This window comes from Phascolarctos cinereus, unplaced genomic scaffold (genome assembly GCF_003287225.1).
Source record: "Phascolarctos cinereus isolate Bilbo 61053 unplaced genomic scaffold, phaCin_HiC Scaffold_4;HRSCAF=312, whole genome shotgun sequence".
Taxonomy (NCBI): Eukaryota; Metazoa; Chordata; class Mammalia; order Diprotodontia; family Phascolarctidae; genus Phascolarctos; species Phascolarctos cinereus.
This window is the reverse complement of record NW_027555847.1, coordinates 461,068,237-461,087,402: the sequence shown is the minus strand read 5'-3', so window position 1 is coordinate 461,087,402 and position 19,166 is coordinate 461,068,237. Positions and strand designations below refer to the sequence as shown.

Genomic DNA, 19,166 nt, shown 5'->3' with positions numbered 1-19,166 from the left:
TATCCACTGTGCCACCTAGCTGCCCCTCTGAAATCTTTTTGAAGTCAGGTCTTCCTGACTCTAGGCCTGGCTCTCTAGGCTACTGAATCATCTAAGTATCCAGGGTCATACCCTAGTAAGTTCCTGAGGCCAGATTTGAGCTCCCTGACTCTAGGCCCAGAGCTTTATCCAATAGGCCATCTAGCTGCCTTAAACATTTATTAAGCTCCTACTGTGCACCAGGTGGTGTGCTAAGAGCTGGGAACACAATAAAAAGAAAGTCTCTGCCCTTAAAGAGCTTACAATATATTGGGGGGGGGGGAAGACAACACATAAAAGGGGGCAGGGCATGAGTCAACGGGGGCATCTTGTTCTATGGAGCTGAAACCAGGAAGAGCATTAGATGCAAAGTGGAGTGATCTGAGAGTTCCAGTACGTGTGCCTGTATAAAGGAAGAGTTTGGTACTCTACCCTCCAGCACTCCGTGGTGTCAATCAAAGCTTGCACTAGCTGCATGATTACAAGATCTGAAGTGATGAGTTTAACCTGGGAAGGGCTTCTTGTTCTATGGAGTTAAAACCAGGCACAGCAGAAGATGGTAGACGGGTGGTGCAGTAGAGACAGCACTGGGCTTATAGTCAGGAAGCTCTGAATTCAAACCTGACCTCAGGCACTTACTAGGGGTATGACCTTGGGCAAATCACATTCTTGCCTCAGTTCCTCATATGGCAAACCATCCCATCAAGAGTAGCAGATGCAAAGTGGAGTAAAATAAGTCTTTTCTAGAGAAAAACTTCTGAAACCAATCTTCAGTGTACCTGCAATCCTACTATGTGCTTTTATAGCACCTAAGAGTAAATGTCTCAAAACATTTACTTTGCTGTCTAAATTCATGAACTGAGGAGCTATGCAAGAATTCAATCTATCTTTGCTGCCTTTGAGGTTACATTTGAAGGACACCCTGAAAGCATCATCTGGCATAAACACATCAACCCATCTGCTCAAGAGCAGCAGCTGAGGCTGTGTGGATTACACTACATTAGCATTAGATGGCATAAATACACAAGTCAGCTTTGAACGGAATTGTGATTCCTATAAGAAAAGCAACCGAGTGTATTAACATCTTACTTTGATGCCTAGTTTGGCATTGAGGCAACGTTGGCCTCCCGAAGATTAAACCAGGAGGTAAGGTCCTACCAACTTGGAAAAGGCATTGAATAAAGGCCCAGTGGTGGATGTTTTATGCCATCTGAAGATCAGTTTAACAAAGTACAGAGATGCTCATCACCATTTTGGCTACAAGGTGAATTAATGGGGGCTATGAGAAGTCCCTAAAGCATCTAACAGAGAGGTTGCAGTCTCTGCAGGAGGAAGATGTACCTATATATAAATGAAATTAGTGATCTTTTAAATAGCCCTCGGTCACACAACTTAATCAACCAAGGCGTTTGTATCAGTGTTAACATTTGAACTCATTGCCTAGTGATGGACGTACTTTTACTTTTCTTTGGGTGTAACTAAAGAGAATAAAACTGAAATTCTTCGATGGGTAAATTGGAGTTTACACACTGTCCCCAAACACACAGACTAAAATAGTAGAAAATGTGATTTATAAATTTAAATAACACCTGAAGTGTTTTAGACCTCATAAAATTGTTTTGGGGTTTATTTTTTTTTTTGTTCATTAAAGCTGTGTTTTTAGGGGTGGGCCTGACACCTGTACCCAATTATTAATTCAGATATGAAGTTGTGAAGAAATGAGGCACTCATAAGTTGTTGAACAGTTAACAAAAGGTTTAATTAGCCCCAATACAGCAAAGACATCTAAAAAGATGCAATGGCTCTTAGCTTCTCCAGCAGGGGAGGCTGTGGTGACACGCCTGGTCTTCAGACATTCACTTGGTCAGAAGGTCATGGGTTCCATGTAGGTAGGTCTTTTATGCCCTTAGGTGACCAAGAAGCAGGACGACAGCCAGCCAGAGACTACAAGAAAGCGATATTAAGGAGGCTAGGCTCGGGAGCTTTTTAGGGAAAACTAATCTGTGTGTGTCGACGTAGGGGAAAGGATAGGCATAGACCTAACCCATGTTGTAGAGGGGATAGATGAGGGGCATGGAAAACCCTGGTGGATTTTCCCTGTCCTATCTTTCCTCCCAAACCTACCCCTCTTCCTAACTTCCCTATTATCTGTACCATCAGCCTACCAATCACCCAGGCTTACAACTTGAGTGTCACCCTCTACTTCTCACTTATTCTCCCTCCCCATATCCAATCTATTACTAAGTCCAGTTGATTTGATCCTCACATCATCTACTAAAGGCTCCCTCTTCTAACACTGCTGTAGCCTGTTGTAGGGTCTCATCATGTCATGCCTACACTATTGCAACAGCTGGTTGACCTCCATGTCTCAAATGTCTCCCCACCATAACCCTAAATGTGTTGATGTATTTATATATCTGTCACACTAGAGATACACAGATATACAGATTTGGATAGAGATATCTATATATAGATAATGTGTGTGGTTTTCTAAGTCAACATGAGGCTCTTAGAGATCTTTATGCAAAGTTCTGTTTCTGAGTTTGATGCCTGGTCTACACTCATGGTCTTCCAGCTCTGTAAAGGAAAGGAGGTGGATAGTGTTACCTTTCCTTTAAGCCACACACTTGGTCATCATTGTTACATGGATTTAGTTGTTCTCCCCTCTCCCCCATTAAGTCATTGTGCATGCTGTCTTCCTGATTCTTCTCATTTCACTTTTGTTCATGCTGTCTTCCCACACTTCTCTTGAGTTTTGCATGCTCACTGATTCTCTCAGCTGTGCCTAGACTATTATGACAAAATTCAAAATAGGTCTTCCTGTGTCAAATATCCCTCCACCTACTTTTAATTCATTCTGCAGACAATGCTCCTAGACTAATTTTCCTTACTTGCAGCTCTGGTTGTGCTCTTTTTCCCTCTGTAAATGTCACCAGACCAACACACATACTGTTGAGGGGTATCTTTGCAAAAGTTCTCTTCTCGATTGCTTAAGTTTTTCCCAGAGCCACCCTTCTGGGCCGTTTCCAAAGCTACTGCAGACTGCTCAGTGGCCCCAGCCATGAAGAGTAAATTAATCATTTTGAAACAGAGGCAGGTCTACCAATAAAATTATTAATTTACTCCTGAAAACATCTGTTGTGCTGTCAGACCCCTGGATATCAGTTGGTTTTAATTTTTTTTCATTGTTATAAGGGAAAGTCGTGACATGTGCATGTGTGCGTACCGTGTATCTAGGAATGACTGATGTAAAAAACAAAAGGCATCACTAAGACTTAAAAAACCAAACTTCTCTGGCACTTTTGTGGATAGAAACTCATCATGGAATATAAATGTTGCTTAGTAGTTTCAAGTTGCATGACAAGAAACTTAAAAACTCACCCTATGACAATAATGTTATGATGGCTTTAAAACTTAATAGCTGAATAAAGCCTTCATATTGACTAAAGAAAGATGCAGAATACAAATTGTGAAAGTAAAAATGTCTTTATTTTGACTGGGTTTCTCAACGTATAGTTCAACCTGATGACAGTTTGTCACTGGAACAATCTAGTTCCCCTAAACTCCATAATGCTACAAAGGGCGACCCCTTTCCTTAGAAGTGGGTCAACAGCTGTGAAAAATCGAAAGCATGACATTATTAGCAGCATGGCCACTTCAACTGCAGACCTCTTTTAACAGGGTGGTCAGGGAATGAAAGCATTTTTGTCTGCAAATTTTACACAAAAAGGCACAAACATTTAACTTTTTTCTGATAAAAGTAAGAAATGGGGACAAGATATGAACACCGAAGGAACAATATATGCATGGGAAAGACAAAGACAAATCAAATACAACTATAAGGATTTCAAAGGATGATTATAGAAAAGGGAACCAAATATTTTACTCAGATGCTTTTATAGCCTTTCTGTAAAGATACAAATATATATATATTTTTTATCCAAAAATATGTTTTATACAGATAAATGTTTCTCAATTAATGATGGAATCAAAGCTATAGTTATAACATAAAGCATTGTCTTTCCTAAGACTGCTCATCCACCTGAACTTTCAATTCCTTTTTGAATTAGTGCACATAATACATATTCTAGATGTAAATATGACATTCTGTTCAAATATATTGATCAAGTAGACAGTGTTAAGGGTTTGCACACCAAAGAAGCATTGTTCTAGGTCACTGTACACATTGAACTTAAGACAAGCCCTACTGAGTAATTTTTGATAAACTTAATTTATTAAAAGGGCTGCATAAATCTGATTTTGCTTTCTACAGTGTACACTTAATATTCTATTTTCCAGTCTGTAAGTGTTTTTGACACACTTTTAAAGACTTTGTTATGAGTATTTTCATATTTATACAAGAAACTGCAGTTCAATATAGGCAATATGCCTTTGAAATACTTCAACCCTTGAATAGGTGTGTCTTTCTTTTTTCCAACTTTCAGTATGCAACACTGACAACAACTAACTACAAAATAAAGCACACAGTTATTCTGGTGGTTTGAAAAGTCAGGTTTCCAGTTGTAATTCTACTAAAAATAATACTCCTAAAAATCAGAGACGATTTAAAACATATTTAAAGTTTGACTTCCAATTTTATGCTACTTTCATATTGATCTTGAAAGAGAACTAAAAAAAAAACCCGATTTTGTTGGAACTGGCTATTTGCCAAGATCATAAAAAAATAGGTGGGAATATTAAATTGAATTACTGATCTTTAATATGTGAAATTTAAATAACTAATTATTCCCAATTATTACAAAAAAGTTTAAAAAAGACAAAAACAAACAAAAAACAAAAAAGGTGTGATGGTCCCTTGATTATTCCAAAGACAGGTAGCTTAGTCTAAGCCAAAATGTTTCTCTCCCTCACAGAAATCACCCTCCCCCCACGACTGCCCATAGAAAAAGATGTGTGAAATCATACAAGAACAGCAAGAGTCAAAGAGCAGGAACTGTATTTTTAGGATCAGAATGATGTCTAGTGCTGAAGAACTCCTTATTGTAAAAAGCAGATTTCTTTGGGGATTAGTCATTTAATTTGATAAAATTCAGTTATGAGGATTTCTCTTTCCTGTTACGAGGGGAGTCAGCTCCATTCGAAGTTACTGTTCCATTTACGCCATTTTCTGAAAATGGAAAATTATTATTATTACATATTTGTAAAAATGCAATTATTACAACTATAACGAACAGTGTTAAGTTCAGTCAATATCCGTTACTTCATTTGGTAGTGCAATGACGACTTATTTGAATAACAGCCAAAAAACTATTAAGAAAAAAAAGGCTGCTCTTTATCCAAAAAAAGAGGTCAGCCAGTCCACACTTTTGCACTCGGAGACCTCACGGGAGAATTTCTTTCCATTTTACAGAATTCTAAAGAGCTCGCTCCCCTGACTTTTTGGCAAGTCTGAAGGTAGAGAAGGTTTTGGATGTTTGAGGACAGGTATACTTAACAGTGAGAAATGAGTACAAGAAAGAGAAAAACTACAAAAAGCAAGAAGGAACTTAAAAATAAATTGCAGTTAGTGCCACTTGGTGCAAGGATTAAGAAAAATACAAATAGTCTATGTTTACATAGGGCATTAAGGTTTACAAAGCACTTCACTACTTGTATTATCCCCATTCTACAGTTACGTGACTACCAAAGAGGACAGAGTTACTAAATGTCAAAGGTGGAATCTCAACCCAGACCTTCCAGATCCAATACTCCATCCACTATGTCAAGTTGCCTCGCCAAGAGGCACAGAAGGCATCCCTGAGCTACAACTTACTACAATAACAATAATTGCTCCTAATGATAACTTGGTCATCACCGCAGACTGGTACAGTGGAGAGAGTGGCAGTTTTGGGATTCAAAGCCTGTCTTTGCCACTTGTGTCACCTTGGGCAAGTCTCCTATCTTCTCTTGGTCCCACTCTCTTCAGCTGCCACAATGAAGGGGTTGGGCTGATGGCCTCTCAGCTCCTTTCAGCTCTAGATCTAAGATCTCTTCTTCCAACACAATTCTGAACTTAGCTCACCATCCATGGCGCCAGACTAAAACCTATCTACTGAAGATAAGGCTAATTAATATAGTCTAAGAAGTCAGGGGGATAATACCATCACTTTTAGAAAGTTTTCCAACAGAAACTGTCAAATTTTAGAAAAAAAATTGACACTTGAAGGATAAACTTAAGTTTTTCTAAATACTAATTTATCCAGAATGACTAATTTCTTAAAACTTCTAGGGAGAAGATTTAGTGCAGTTTTGCATCACTTCTATTAAGTCTTTTTTAAAAAAAATCTATTTGGCATCAATAAATTCAGACATAAGTTAATGGTTGAATAGCAACACCTACCACATATTATGTATTAGTGCTTCCCAACCAACCCACTGAGACATAGCAACATAATTAATTATTATCTGTCTTGTGTTGTAGCAAGATGAGATTTCCCCACAGTTTTGGTTTCTCCCTAAAGAGAGTGTCACCCAGGGATAATCTTTCCCATGTATCCCCAACAGATCAGTCTTTCTACCTTTCTCAGAAAGTAATTCATCTTAACACACACCCTAAAATGGACTTTTGCAGTAACTGATTCATCATTGTTGCTGGTTGGGTTCAATATACATGAGAACTTCTATCATGGTGAATTATACACTGCTTTCAAAGGCCTACATCCTTGCCCCTGTTCAAGCATAAGCATCCTTTCCACATTCACTTTCAATCAGTGATCAAGGGTTCCTTCCATAGGTTACATACTACCAATTTCACTGGCTAAGTACAATGTGACTTCCCAACTAAGAAAGCAATCTTGGGGGCAGCTAGGTGGTGCAGTGGATAGAGCACCAGCCCTGGAGTCAGGAGGACCTGAGTTCAAATACTCACACACACACAAAAAGCAATCTTGAAGAAGGGCTATGATTTGCTGAAAGCTGTATGTGTAACAGGAATGGAAGACACATTGTGCTACACAACTGGGGAGAAGGAAGTAATGATAGTGTGTGTATGAGGTGTGTCAGATAAATGGTTTGTTAGGGGCACTGAAAGAGAGACTATTGTGAGGTGGGGAGAACTAGTATGTATACGTAACAAGGCTGTGTACAACCCAAAGTTGTACTTTGAAAGACTTCAATCAACGCAAAGGACAATTAGGACTCCAGAGGACAGATGACAAATTATATTTCCCACCTCTTGGATCAACTAGATGTGCTGAGAGAAACAGACATTTACAAAGAGCCAACGTGTGATCTGGTTTACTTGCCTATACTTATTGGTTACTAAAAAGAGCTTCTATGGGGGTGGAGGAGTAGTGGGAATGAGAGTGATGATAAGAAAGAAAAGCAGAATCAATGAAACATTAATCAAAATGTTTCAGTATGCTCTGAGTGTCTCTTTTGTGCCCAGGTCAGGATGAGGACAGCCCGATATCCTGATTAATCATTCAGTTTATCCCTTTAACCCAGCAAAATAGCTAAGTAGGACTTGTTGAGTATGGAGACTTCTGCACTCCTTCACTAACCTTGAATATATCCCCCCAAATTCTTATTCACATAGGACAGACAGCACCTGGATTCAGTGGACATAGCTCTGAAAATACTTTTATGTTCTTAACAATACTGACTTGCTTTAGGGATACATACCTTAAAAAAAGAATGATGGAGAAAGGCTAAGAAGTAATTCATTTATGCATATATGTATATAATGTATGTATACACATATAAATAAACACACATTTATTTCATATTCTACTTGAAACATACTAATTAGAGTCATTTAGGTCATCTCACCTTAATGTGTATCTGTGAAAAGTCATACAAAATTTCTCCACGGAAATTAACCATGGAGAAATTGGAAATCAGAAATGATTTCTTAATTGTTAAGGCAATAAAATACTAGGATAGATGAGGGAGGCTGTAAGATCTCTCTCTTACTCAGTATGCAAAACAAAATAAAACCAGGCAATTCCCTGAGAGAAGCAGCTGACATTGAGCCACCACAAGATAAAGACCTTGGGCTAGAAGATTTTAAGGCCCTAGTTCTAAGGTTCTATAACTATATGGTTAAAGAAATAAACCCTTTTATCCTTCTTCAAAAAACACCTTACAATGCTTCTATAGTTCTTGGAATGTTCAGCTCCCTAAATAAGAGCTTCTCCTGTTTATCCCCTTTGAAATATATGTGACTTGGAACCAATACTATCTTACTAGTAGGCTAAAAATTCTAATTTAATTAATTTGAAGCACCTGTTATACACCAAATGTTACAGATAATATTTACAATTCCACTTAAAAGTGAAGGAAATGAAGCTAAGCAGAGTTGTATTTTACATACTTAAAAGAAATTTAAAACACAGTAGCACTTTTTAAAAAAAGGATCTGCAAAAAGAACTGTTATCTATATTAATTTTTTTTTTAATATAAAGAGGTACTCCATTGAAAATTGCTGCTCTGGAGTCAAACATTTTATAAATGAGAAAACAGAGACAAAGAATGATTGAGTAACATAATTAGTGGTAATGCATGAAGCAGAAGCCAGGCCTCCAAACTAGTCCAATGCCTTTTCATTTTACTACCCTACATATCCAAGACCTCAAGGTCATGTAATATCTTTCCTGGAAAGAGTTATAAGACTTCAACTTTAAATTTGGATTTTGCTTTACAATTTACAAAGCATCTTCATATTATCATTTCAATCGAATTGTCACAAAAATCCCACAAGGCAGGCTAGGTCTGATAGTTCCAGTTTGACAGGGCAGGAAACTGGGGTGCAGGGAATGTGTGACTTATCAAAGGTCACAGAGCAAATGAGCAGCAGAGCCAGGACTCAAACCCAAGTCCTAGATTTCTCCTACATCACCTAGACTCTCAATGTCATGCCCATTCAATAAGCAAAAAAGAAGGCTGAAAGATGCAGTCAGCTACTTCAGTATTGAAACCAGAATTTCCCTCTAACAGCTAGTTTAAGGACCAGTCCAACAAAATCTGCTTTTCCCTCTAGATTCTCAAGAACAATTCATATTGATGACTTTCTTCACAACAATAAGGTCAGTGGCATATATGTCATCATACCCACTTTATAAATGAGGAAATTGAGATTCAGAGGTTAAGTAACCTGCTCAAGTTTAGAAAGATTTAAATGACAAGGTCTGTATTTGACTTCAGATCTCTCAACTACAAGTCAGGGACTCGTGGACCACTTATTGTTTCACTAAAATATAAGACTGGTAGGTTGTTTTATTTCTAATTTTTCCTTTGAGAGCCTATCCGGAGGTGCAGCTAGGTGGCAGTGGATACAGCACTGGAGTCAGGAGGATGCGAGTTCAAATCCGGCCTCAGACACTTACTAGCAGTGTGACCCTGGGCAAGTCACTTAACCATGATTGCCTTAAAATGAGCCTATCCTGTTGTTGCTTGGCCTGTTTCTATAAAATTGAATTTCTATTTTCATTAAGTTTCACTCTTTCAAATAACTATAAACTGAAAGAAAAATTCAGCGTCATGAAAACTTTGACGGCTCTAATATCGAAAATGTTGGACCCTGACTTTGTTTGCCAACCAGACTCTTGCTTTATCATGAACTTAAGAAACACAAACATTTAATTTACAAATAAGAACAGAAAAAGGACAGTACATGATGGATGAACTTCTGCTATGCTTTTTTTCCTAAAAGGTGAATGTGTTAGTAACAAAGTTGCCCTCATCTGCCCCTTTCTGAAATTCCCTGTGCTTTCATCTATGGTTTTTATTTTTTGGTGAGGCAATCAGGGTTAAGTGACTTGCCCAGGGTCACACAGCTAATAAGTGTCAAGTATCTGAGGCCAGATTTGAACCCAGGTCCTCCCAACTCCAAGGCCAGTGCTCTTCATCTATGTTTTTAATGTTTTGTTGATGTTCTTTTCCCCTTTTCTTCTTTTTGCATCACTACTCACCAACTCCACCTCCTTGGTAGAAGCCTTCCCTTGTGAGAGATAAGAATAGTCAAGCAAAACAATCCAATACACTGGATACAAGCCTGAATTACGTTTGTTAATAAATGTGGGGTCCGAAAAACATTTCAAAAATATGCAGGAGCTGTTCAGAAAATGCAAATGTGAACTGTATCAATGATGGTGAGGAAGGACAGACATCGGAAACTGGAATGGCAAGAGATGAGCTAATAAGGTGAACTGGGCAAGTGAGGGGGTGGCAAAAATGCTAAGAAGTAGAGATGGAAGGGAAGGGCAAAGAGTGCAAATATCAAGATGGCAGAGCGCTGGGGTTGGGAGTTAGAGCCCATTAGACTCTTCCAGGAGAGGCAAAGGAGAGGACTCCAGAATGCGTTGAAGGAGAAGAGGGTGAGAGGATAGTGGGAGGAGAGGACTTCCAAGGACCACTGCCAGGGGTACATCTATCTGTCATGAAGTACAGGACATGACTTCAATGTCAGGATAGTTGTGAAAAGAAGCCAGAGGCACAGACTAGGAGAACAAAGAAAATAGTAAAAACTCATATTTACATAGCATTTCAAGGTCACTAAAGTCTGTTCCTAGTAACAAGTAAGTAGTACAAATGATACTATTCCCATTTGGCCATGATCACGTATATGAAAAGAACAAGAGAAGAAACAAAAGAGAAAAAAAATGACACTATTCCCATTTGGCCATGATCACGTATATGAAAAGAACGAGAGAAGAAACAAAAGAGAAAAGAATCTTACTCTTCGAAAGACCAGAAAGGGAAACTAGAAAGATAAAAACAATGGAAAATGGATCAAACAGGCCTTATAGCAAATTTCTGTAGTATTTTCATTTAAACTATCAGTAGCCTCAACGGCAGGGGGTTTAAATACATTTAAACCTAACCTGACTGAAGCTAATAAGATTTTGTACACCCTGGTAAAAGATTAATTCAACACCAAGAACAAGTGCATTGTGTTGACAGCTAGGTATAAAGATTTGGGACCAATGTACCAAAACAAAGCCACCGAGAATAAAGAGTTAAGGTTAAGGCTCAGGGGAAACTCATGATGAGAGAAATTCCTCTTCTCCTCTCTTCCCTCATGGTGGCAGCAAAATTAGAAACAACATTTCGTCTGAGTAGGGGGGCTGCTTTGAGGTGTGGTGCCACATCATACTTAATGCACCCTAGGTTTTATGAAGTTCTTTCCAAAAGAGAAACATAACTACTGTTTCACATTCCCTTTTACTTCAAGGAGTCTTTTACTCACAGTGGGCAATACTAACCTTTTTCTTTTCTAGAAGACCTGCCTTTAGTTACTGTAGATTTCTTTTTCACAATCTGAGGCTGTGAAGGAGAATGTTCCCTCCACCTTCGAAGCTGAAAATTAATGAACTTCCACATCATAAATGCCTGAGTGATGCAGATTGATGCAAGAACAGCAATTCTGTGAATAGATTTAGAAATAAACAGAAAATATTAGAGTATGTTAGGACAAAAAAAACTAAGGGGAAAGTTGCCTTTCTATTTCAAAAAGAGGCTGAATTACATTATGCTATCATTTGCCTAGAAAAAAAGTCTTTATTTCTTCCCAAAATTTTTCAGACTTTTTGTGAGCTGATATTTTACTTCCTTATTAAGGGGGTTCTTCCTCATTTGCTTCTTTTTCAAATGAAAAGATTATCTATATTTCTGGTGTGGTTACAGAAAAATCACACTTTTAAAAATGTGTTCTTCAGCTGGCCTGATTGTTTGCTTGGCACCAAGAGGTCACTACTATTATAGGTAAAGCAAAGGAAAAAAACCTCACTGTCAGCCAATTAAAATCCTCTTAATTACTATATCACTGGCTAATCCATACCAGCAAGCAAGAAAGCAAATAAATGAATGAACAAATGAATGAAGCCTAAACAAGGACTTCTTTGGCAACATCTTTTCAATGTTTAAATTTAGTCAGTAAATAAGTATTCATTAAGTGACAGGCACAGTGCTAAGTGCTGGGGATACAAAGACAGGCAAAAGACAGTCCCTGTCCTTAAGTAGTTCAGTCAAATGGAGGGGAACATAAAGCAAACAAACATGTACAAATAAGCTAACAATGACAAGATAATTAAAAGAGGGAAGATACTAGCATTAAGATGGGTTGGGAAATGCTTCCTGTAAAAGATGGAATTTTACCCCCCCAAAAAGATGGAATTTTATTTGGAATTTGAAAGAAGCCAGGGGGTAGAGTGGAAAAGGGAAAGCATTCAAGGCAAAGGGGCAGCCAGAGAAAGTGCCTGGAGCTAAGAGATGGAGGGTCTTGTTTGTGAAAACAGCCACGAGGCCAGTGTCACTGAATCTATGAGTATGGGGCAGGGAATAAGGTATAAAAAGATAGGAAAGGTAGGAGGGGTTTAGGTTATATAAGGCTTTGAATGTAAAAACTGTTATTATACTAAAAAAAAAAAACAACCCCAAAACAACCCAAACTATGATGATGTAAAATACTACCAAAAAAACCTTCAATCGATGATTTATTCCCTGGGGTTAAATATATGGTCCACTCCACTTTGATATAGGATTTATGAACCTGCCAGAGATACGAATTTAATATAAATTTATATTCCTTTCCCCTGTTGAGGATCAAGTCCCCAAATTTACTTGTTTCTCTCTGGTATGAATCTTTCCATCAAAACCGTGTAAAACCTGAACAAAAGTGACATAGCTAAGAATAAATCTACTGCACCTGACAGGCAACACATTGAAGTTTCCAGTACTGAAATCCAGCTTCTGATTTTCTGCTCTTGCTAGGCCAAAGCCAACAGTTAATACAGAGAGAATCAAAGTCAGAAGTCTTCCCAAAACAAATAGAACTGCCCACAAAGAAAATCTGTAAGACAAATTCATTATCAACAATAAACGAGACAAGAAAAAGATCACAGTAAAAACTAGATTAAAAGTCATGAAATGAACTTAAAAAAGAAAGAAAATCTCAAAGAAGATAAAATATTTAATTTTCTACCTTAGTTCAGAAACATATATGCTGGGTTAGAATTTTTTAAAAGACTCTGTACTATTATAATTTATCTTCTAATTCTGTTTTTAGGCCTATTTACTGTTTTAGCTTCTGCCCTACCCAAAAGCATTTTAGTTTAATCATTTTACAAGGATGTCCTACTATCCTTTTCACTTACTGTTGAATATTTACGCTTCTTCTATAAAGGTAAGCATGTCTGTATATAATTTATAAGTGTAATCTTAACGACAGGGTACAAAATATTTTCAAATTATCTCCTGGGATTAAAGAAACACATTACTACCTACTTTGTAACATCAAATATTTTCACTTTATTTTAAGCTTTCAAAGACAACTGTACAAAACTGAGTAACTTGGGTATGGATTTAAAATATTTGTGCTATTTCAGAGATATGACAAATAACTTACCCTTTCTGATATTTTTCATCACTAAAATAAAACAGTCTGGAAATATGGAACAGAAACTCAACAAAGTAATGCAGCACCAAAAGAACAAGTCCCAGATGGTTCAAGCTGTTAAAACAGAAACAAACACATAGAACAATTATTAGTTTAGTAACTGCTATGAATACGGAGAAGTAAAAAAGCCCCTACAACTTACTTCAAAAGATAAGCTCCACCAATGTGAAAGAGGTAAAGACCAATGTAGACAAGCTGTCGTGGAATATCTTCCTGGTGAAACAGAAACAGGAATCAGAGATTAGCTAAAGCACATTGACACGTAGAGGGGCAGCATGATACGGAGACAAGAAACATGTTCTAAACTAGAAACGTGCTCTTCAGCAGGACTGATTGTTTGCTTACCACCAGGAAAATACTACTAGCATAGGTAAAACACGCCATTTGAAAAGCCATGTTAAAAACATAAAACTTTCTTGTTGTTGAAGTCAGAACTGTTCTGGAGCATCTGGGACATGTGGTCTACACAGGCACAGAGAAAAGAGCAAGAAGCCACTGAAGTCTAGGCTATTCACACTATTAGCGAGGGCTAGTACTTTTAGGCCTCAGCTGCCCTATCCATAGGGAAAGTAATATCTTGCTTGCTTGATGGCAAAAGGATTAACTGAATCATATATTCTCTTGAAGTTTATTCCATCTCTAAGATCCACAAGCCTTTGGTTTAATTTCAGAAAGAGAGGTAAGATGTCATGGGCTCAGATTCTACAGAAGTCAGCTAAAGAGGAATTGGAATCTCTTAAGAATGAAATTCTGAAGATACAAACAGAAAAAAAATTCTACTGAGGAGGAAAAGTGGCAGTTGTTTGAAGAGAATGATGTGCAAGAAATCCACCAATCAACCTAATTTTAAAAAGGCACAAAAAGACAACTAAAGCAAATACAAGTAGGTAAAAGGATGAACACACACGTGGCACAGTACTGCACTGGGAATGTCAAAGCTCAGAATGGATTGATGCTGGTAAGTAAATCTACGGAATTTTTAAAAAGGTTTATTTGTCTTCTCTTTTTTAAGCTATGGAAAAAGGATGAAAGAGGGGAAAGGACTGCTTCTCCCACTGGATGGGCTAATCCATCCACATTCAATCTGTTAGCAGGCAGAAAGCAGACTACTAAATTTTTACTTTGACTCCAATTCCTCAGCCAAATAGAAGGATATTTGTACTGGATGAAAAGAACAAAATGAATGAGTGAGCATCTAGTTGCCTTGATGAATTCAAATTACCTATCAAAGATGATTAACACCCTTATGTCCTGAAAAAAGTAGTAGATGTCACTGGTGAGACAATGTAAATAATATCTGAAAGCTCATGGAAAAAAGTGAGAGATACCCCAAAACTGGACAAGGAAAAATGGCATTCCATTTTTCAAAAACAGGAAAGATAATGGCATTTCCAAACTAGTCAATAAGTTTGACTTTAGTTCCTGGAAAAAATTCTAGAATATATTATCAAAGAGACCATTACTGACATCTAAAAGAAAGTGATAATAACAAGGAACCAGCATGACTTCATTAAGAACAGGCCATGAAAAGATTACCCTCCAAAAAAGAGAAGGGGGAATTTGCTTCTCTGGATTATCTATGGGCTCATATGCAATTCATTTCTCTGAATATTATTCTGTAAATTAAGTTTGTTCTATGTTAAAAGAAAAAAAAAAAGAACAGCTCATGCCAGGCTAAATTAATTTCCTTTTATGATGAGGTTCTTAAATTTGTAGATCAATTGAATACTGTAAATCTAGTTCAAATAGATTTTAGCAAAGCACTTGATAAAAATCTCTTTATGTTCCTCTTTAAGCAAAGATGGAGAGATGAATGTTAACAGTTTGATGGATTAGGAACTGGTTGAATAGCCAGAACCAAAGAATCTTCATTAATGGTTTGATATTAACTTATCTAGAGTTCTGTAGAACAGTAGGGATAATTTTCTCACTGGGAATTCCCTATACCAATGAAATCACAGATTAGGACAAAAAAGGGAAGAAAGATTAGGGAGATGTGACAGTTGTTGTCTTCAGGAATTTAAAAGGACATAATGCAGAAGAACTGGATTTTTTTTAGGCTCAAAGAAAAGTTTCCTAATAATGAGAGCTATCTAAAATAGAATGCATTGGTTGTCTTGGTAGCTAAGAGCTCCTCCTGAATATGGGTTTTCAAGCAAACGCTGAATGACCCTTGTCAGGTATGTTTGTAGAAGGAATTGTTTTTTGGACATGGGTCAGACCAAATGTTCCCAGAGGTCCCTTCCAACACTGAAATTCTAGTATTCTGGCTCTGCTGTTCAACAAATCCTGACATATTTGATGATATTCCTTTGATACTTAAAAGTGCCATTTTCTGGGATAGAGGACCACCATAAAAAGTTCTGAAATTCTTCAATGAATACAATAGTCTTTGTAATTAATTATTTAGTATGTTTTGATGAAGTTACAGATCTGCTAAAGGTGAGGAATTAAATAAAACCCTGTTTTATAATGGCTAATCGTCTTAAGTATAATCCCCAACTACAATATAAGCTCTTAAAAGGTAAGATTTTTGTCATACTTCCCTTGTGTTCCCACAGTTCTCAGCAAGCTACTGGGTAAAGAATGATAGATGCTTACATATTTTTTGTTTATTATTGGATTAAAATGACTACATCCTTTTCTATGATTTATTCCTGAGTTTGATTTAGAAATCTAACAATACGTGTGTGCCTTCATATGGTCATCTGAATTAATTAAATGGTAACCTACAATTAAAGTGGACTGGGAGTTAAAAAACCTCTGCTTAGTACTGCCCTTGCTACTAACTACAGTGTGAATTCAATAAAGCTTTTTGGGTCTCACCTGTAAGATAAGGAAGTTGGCCTAGATTCAACTTAATTCACTTAATATTTACTAGGCACCTACTCTGTGAAAATTCTGTATTATCAGTGCTTTGTGTTAGGTGCTGGGATGTATGTGTGGTATATCAAAGATGGAGACGCTGCCCCAATGGAAATAAGACAAACACACAAATGTAACAAAATTGTGAAAGTACACAAGTGGTAAAAACGAAGTGCTAGGATAACTGACAAGAAGAAAGAGTCACTTTTGGCTGAGGGACAGGGAAGGATACATAGAGGAGATGGTATCTTAAGCAGGCTTGAACTTAAAGGGTGAACAGATTTCAAGTGGTGCATGGGAAACTATTACAGGTTCAGAAAATTAATGGCATGGGCAAGACTCCAGAATACTAAACATCTGATTTACTGACAAATACTAATTAGATAATCTCACGTCTCTTCCAATTCTACAAATCATGTGAACTACATTATACTGGAACCTCACTATAGTATGCTGTAAACAAGTCCTTTTTCCTGCCTTTTATCAAGTACACACTTATCCAGCCAACTGGGGGGACAGCACAAAGTTGTACTATGTGCTGTTTTTCCCTCAGAAAAGTCAACAAACAAAGCAACATCTGTTGAGGTTCTTTGAATGAAAGAAAGATGTTCTAATTCACTAGGAAAAAACATACTTCTGTTGGACCTCTACAATAAAGTTTTCCCATATGACTCAACTTCCATAACTCAACTTTTTCCAGATAGCCAGAGATACTGAACCATCAAATCTTACCCCCTACAGCCTCTCTTTTCTTTTCTACTGAAAAACTCCAATATTGTACAGTTCTAGTTTTATTAACTGTTGGAGCCCATGAACACAAAAGAACTAGTTACTAAGTTCTAATGCATATACTATAGCATGTATGTCTAGATGTTTTATCCAGTGTGTTACTTTGAAGATCAGTATCCCAAAGGCAAGTTAAAATAAACTAAAGGAATTCTCAGTATTTCTAATGCGAGTACTTTCATTTTTTTCAACACGTGATTGAGTTTCTGGTAGATGAAAAAATATAACTTTTAGATTCCATTCCAAAGAAGGAATTCTAATAACTTAAAACAAAAGAAAGTGCTTAGTAGGCAGAGAACATTGCCTGAGACATTTAAATACCCTCTCCCCCGAATCTTTTTGCTTACTTAGCACAAACATATGTCACTCCACATTCTGTTTCTAAAAATGACAGAAATCTATTTTCAATTCTAAGAAATTCAAAATTATGTTGGTTTTCAAAGCAGATCCATTTTCCCTGTTTTCTGATTTCAAATTCCAACCCAAGAGAAGAAAAAGCCTAAATTTGCTAACAAAATCAATTTGCTCGTTCCATTGGTTAGCTACATAAGTCAAGTTCCAGCTCCAACTTATTTCAGCTCTTATCAACTAATGTCAATTGTAGGGGAGAGTGAATGGACGATGTCAGCCTACACCATCATAAACTCCTACATCATAACTTTCTGGGGCCAGAATTGCTCAGTGGATAATTTTTTTTAGTGTTTTCTCCCTACAGCTATAGACTTAGCATACAGAAGCTCTAGATTAATACAGAAGTAACTTAGAATTGGCTATTTCTGGTTTTCCCCCAATTTTTTAAAAATATCCTAACAATTATCTTAAAAAATTTTTGGAATATGACATGTTTTGTAAATTCCAGGCTCCTTAGCAAGAATATTGTTATTAACCTTTCCTGATAATTTTAGCATATTTGTAATATAAATAAATTTTTTGGCTTAACTTTCCAATGTCTCAAACAATTATCCCAAGCACTATACAATTAAAACTGCAATATTCATTCTATCACTCTTCAACTAGCTTGCAAAAACTCTTATGTTATCATGGCATAGTGACCAGTTTTTAAAAGGGTAGTTTTATTAAGAAAGAGGATGGTATACTGGATAGAATTCAATTCATGGGAGTCAGGAAGACCTGGGCTCAAATGCTGCCTTTAATAACTAGCCATATGATTCCGGGCAAGTCCCTTAACCTCTTAGTGCCTTAAATAATTTCCTAAGACTTACTTAATAAATTTTGAGATCTGAAAGAGTTTCCCAAATACTCAACTTCAACACATTGGTTATTTTCTGTTGTTTATGTAACCTTTACTGATGAGTGATATTTACTGATATGCTTAAATTAAAAAAATTTTCACGTAAGCAGCAATAAATCTAAACCTATTTCTTGATTAGAATTTTGAAAAATTCATCACAAAGTAGGTCTCTGAAATTCTGTATTTTCCCCTTTGAAGAAAATGACATATTATCTGTCATCAACACACCTTTTGAACTGCCACTAGCAGCTTTCGTTCTTCTGTATACCAGTGGGAGCATTTCAAAGCAATCACTGTTCTAATTACCCTCTTTACCAATTCTTTCCAGACAGTGTTCTTCCCAAAATAACTTTCACAGAGTAAATTTTAAGTAACTGTTTAACACATATGCAGCTGCTACTTGCAAATTATGCTAATTACTTCAAACAGTTACTTTCAACTGTCATATATAGGTGTTAAAAATAGTTTTAGTTGCTTCTGAGTTATGCAAATGATTCCACAAAAATTAGATGGCAGCTCTGGATGAATTCCACCTGGAACTGGTGAACATGAGGATCTGTGACAAAAATCAACGACTACTTTGAATTGTCCTCCATCCTACAAGTGAAGAAACTTGATGGGTATATTAATTCGGGGATACAAAGGATTAATTTAATTCTTTTTGCTTATTTAGTGCAAACACATGTTAATTTTGCATTCTCAGTTAAACAGTGAATACATTGGATATAAATTAGTCTGTAGTCATGTATGTGTCTAAAATCATAAGAATAGATTGATGTGCCTAGAAAGTTAGGCATAAATACCTACAAGCAGCTAAAAAAGCAAGACTGAGGATCTCAAACATTATGC

At 36.9% G+C, this 19,166-nt stretch overlaps 1 protein-coding gene across 1 annotated transcript in view; it reads right to left on the bottom strand.

Moving 5' to 3' along the window:
- Window positions 1-3,485: 3,485 nt before the first annotated feature.
- Window positions 3,486-19,166, bottom strand: part of TRAM1 (translocation associated membrane protein 1) — a 40,407-nt gene continuing 24,726 nt past the window's right edge. The window contains exons 7-11 of the mRNA XM_021002088.2: window positions 13,557-13,627; window positions 13,364-13,468; window positions 12,665-12,808; window positions 11,223-11,383; window positions 3,486-5,146 (exon numbers count right to left, since the gene is read on the bottom strand). Coding sequence (XP_020857747.1) covers window positions 5,073-5,146; window positions 11,223-11,383; window positions 12,665-12,808; window positions 13,364-13,468; window positions 13,557-13,627 — 555 coding nt within the window. The 3' untranslated portion in view covers window positions 3,486-5,072. The remainder of the gene's footprint in view (window positions 5,147-11,222; window positions 11,384-12,664; window positions 12,809-13,363; window positions 13,469-13,556; window positions 13,628-19,166) is intronic.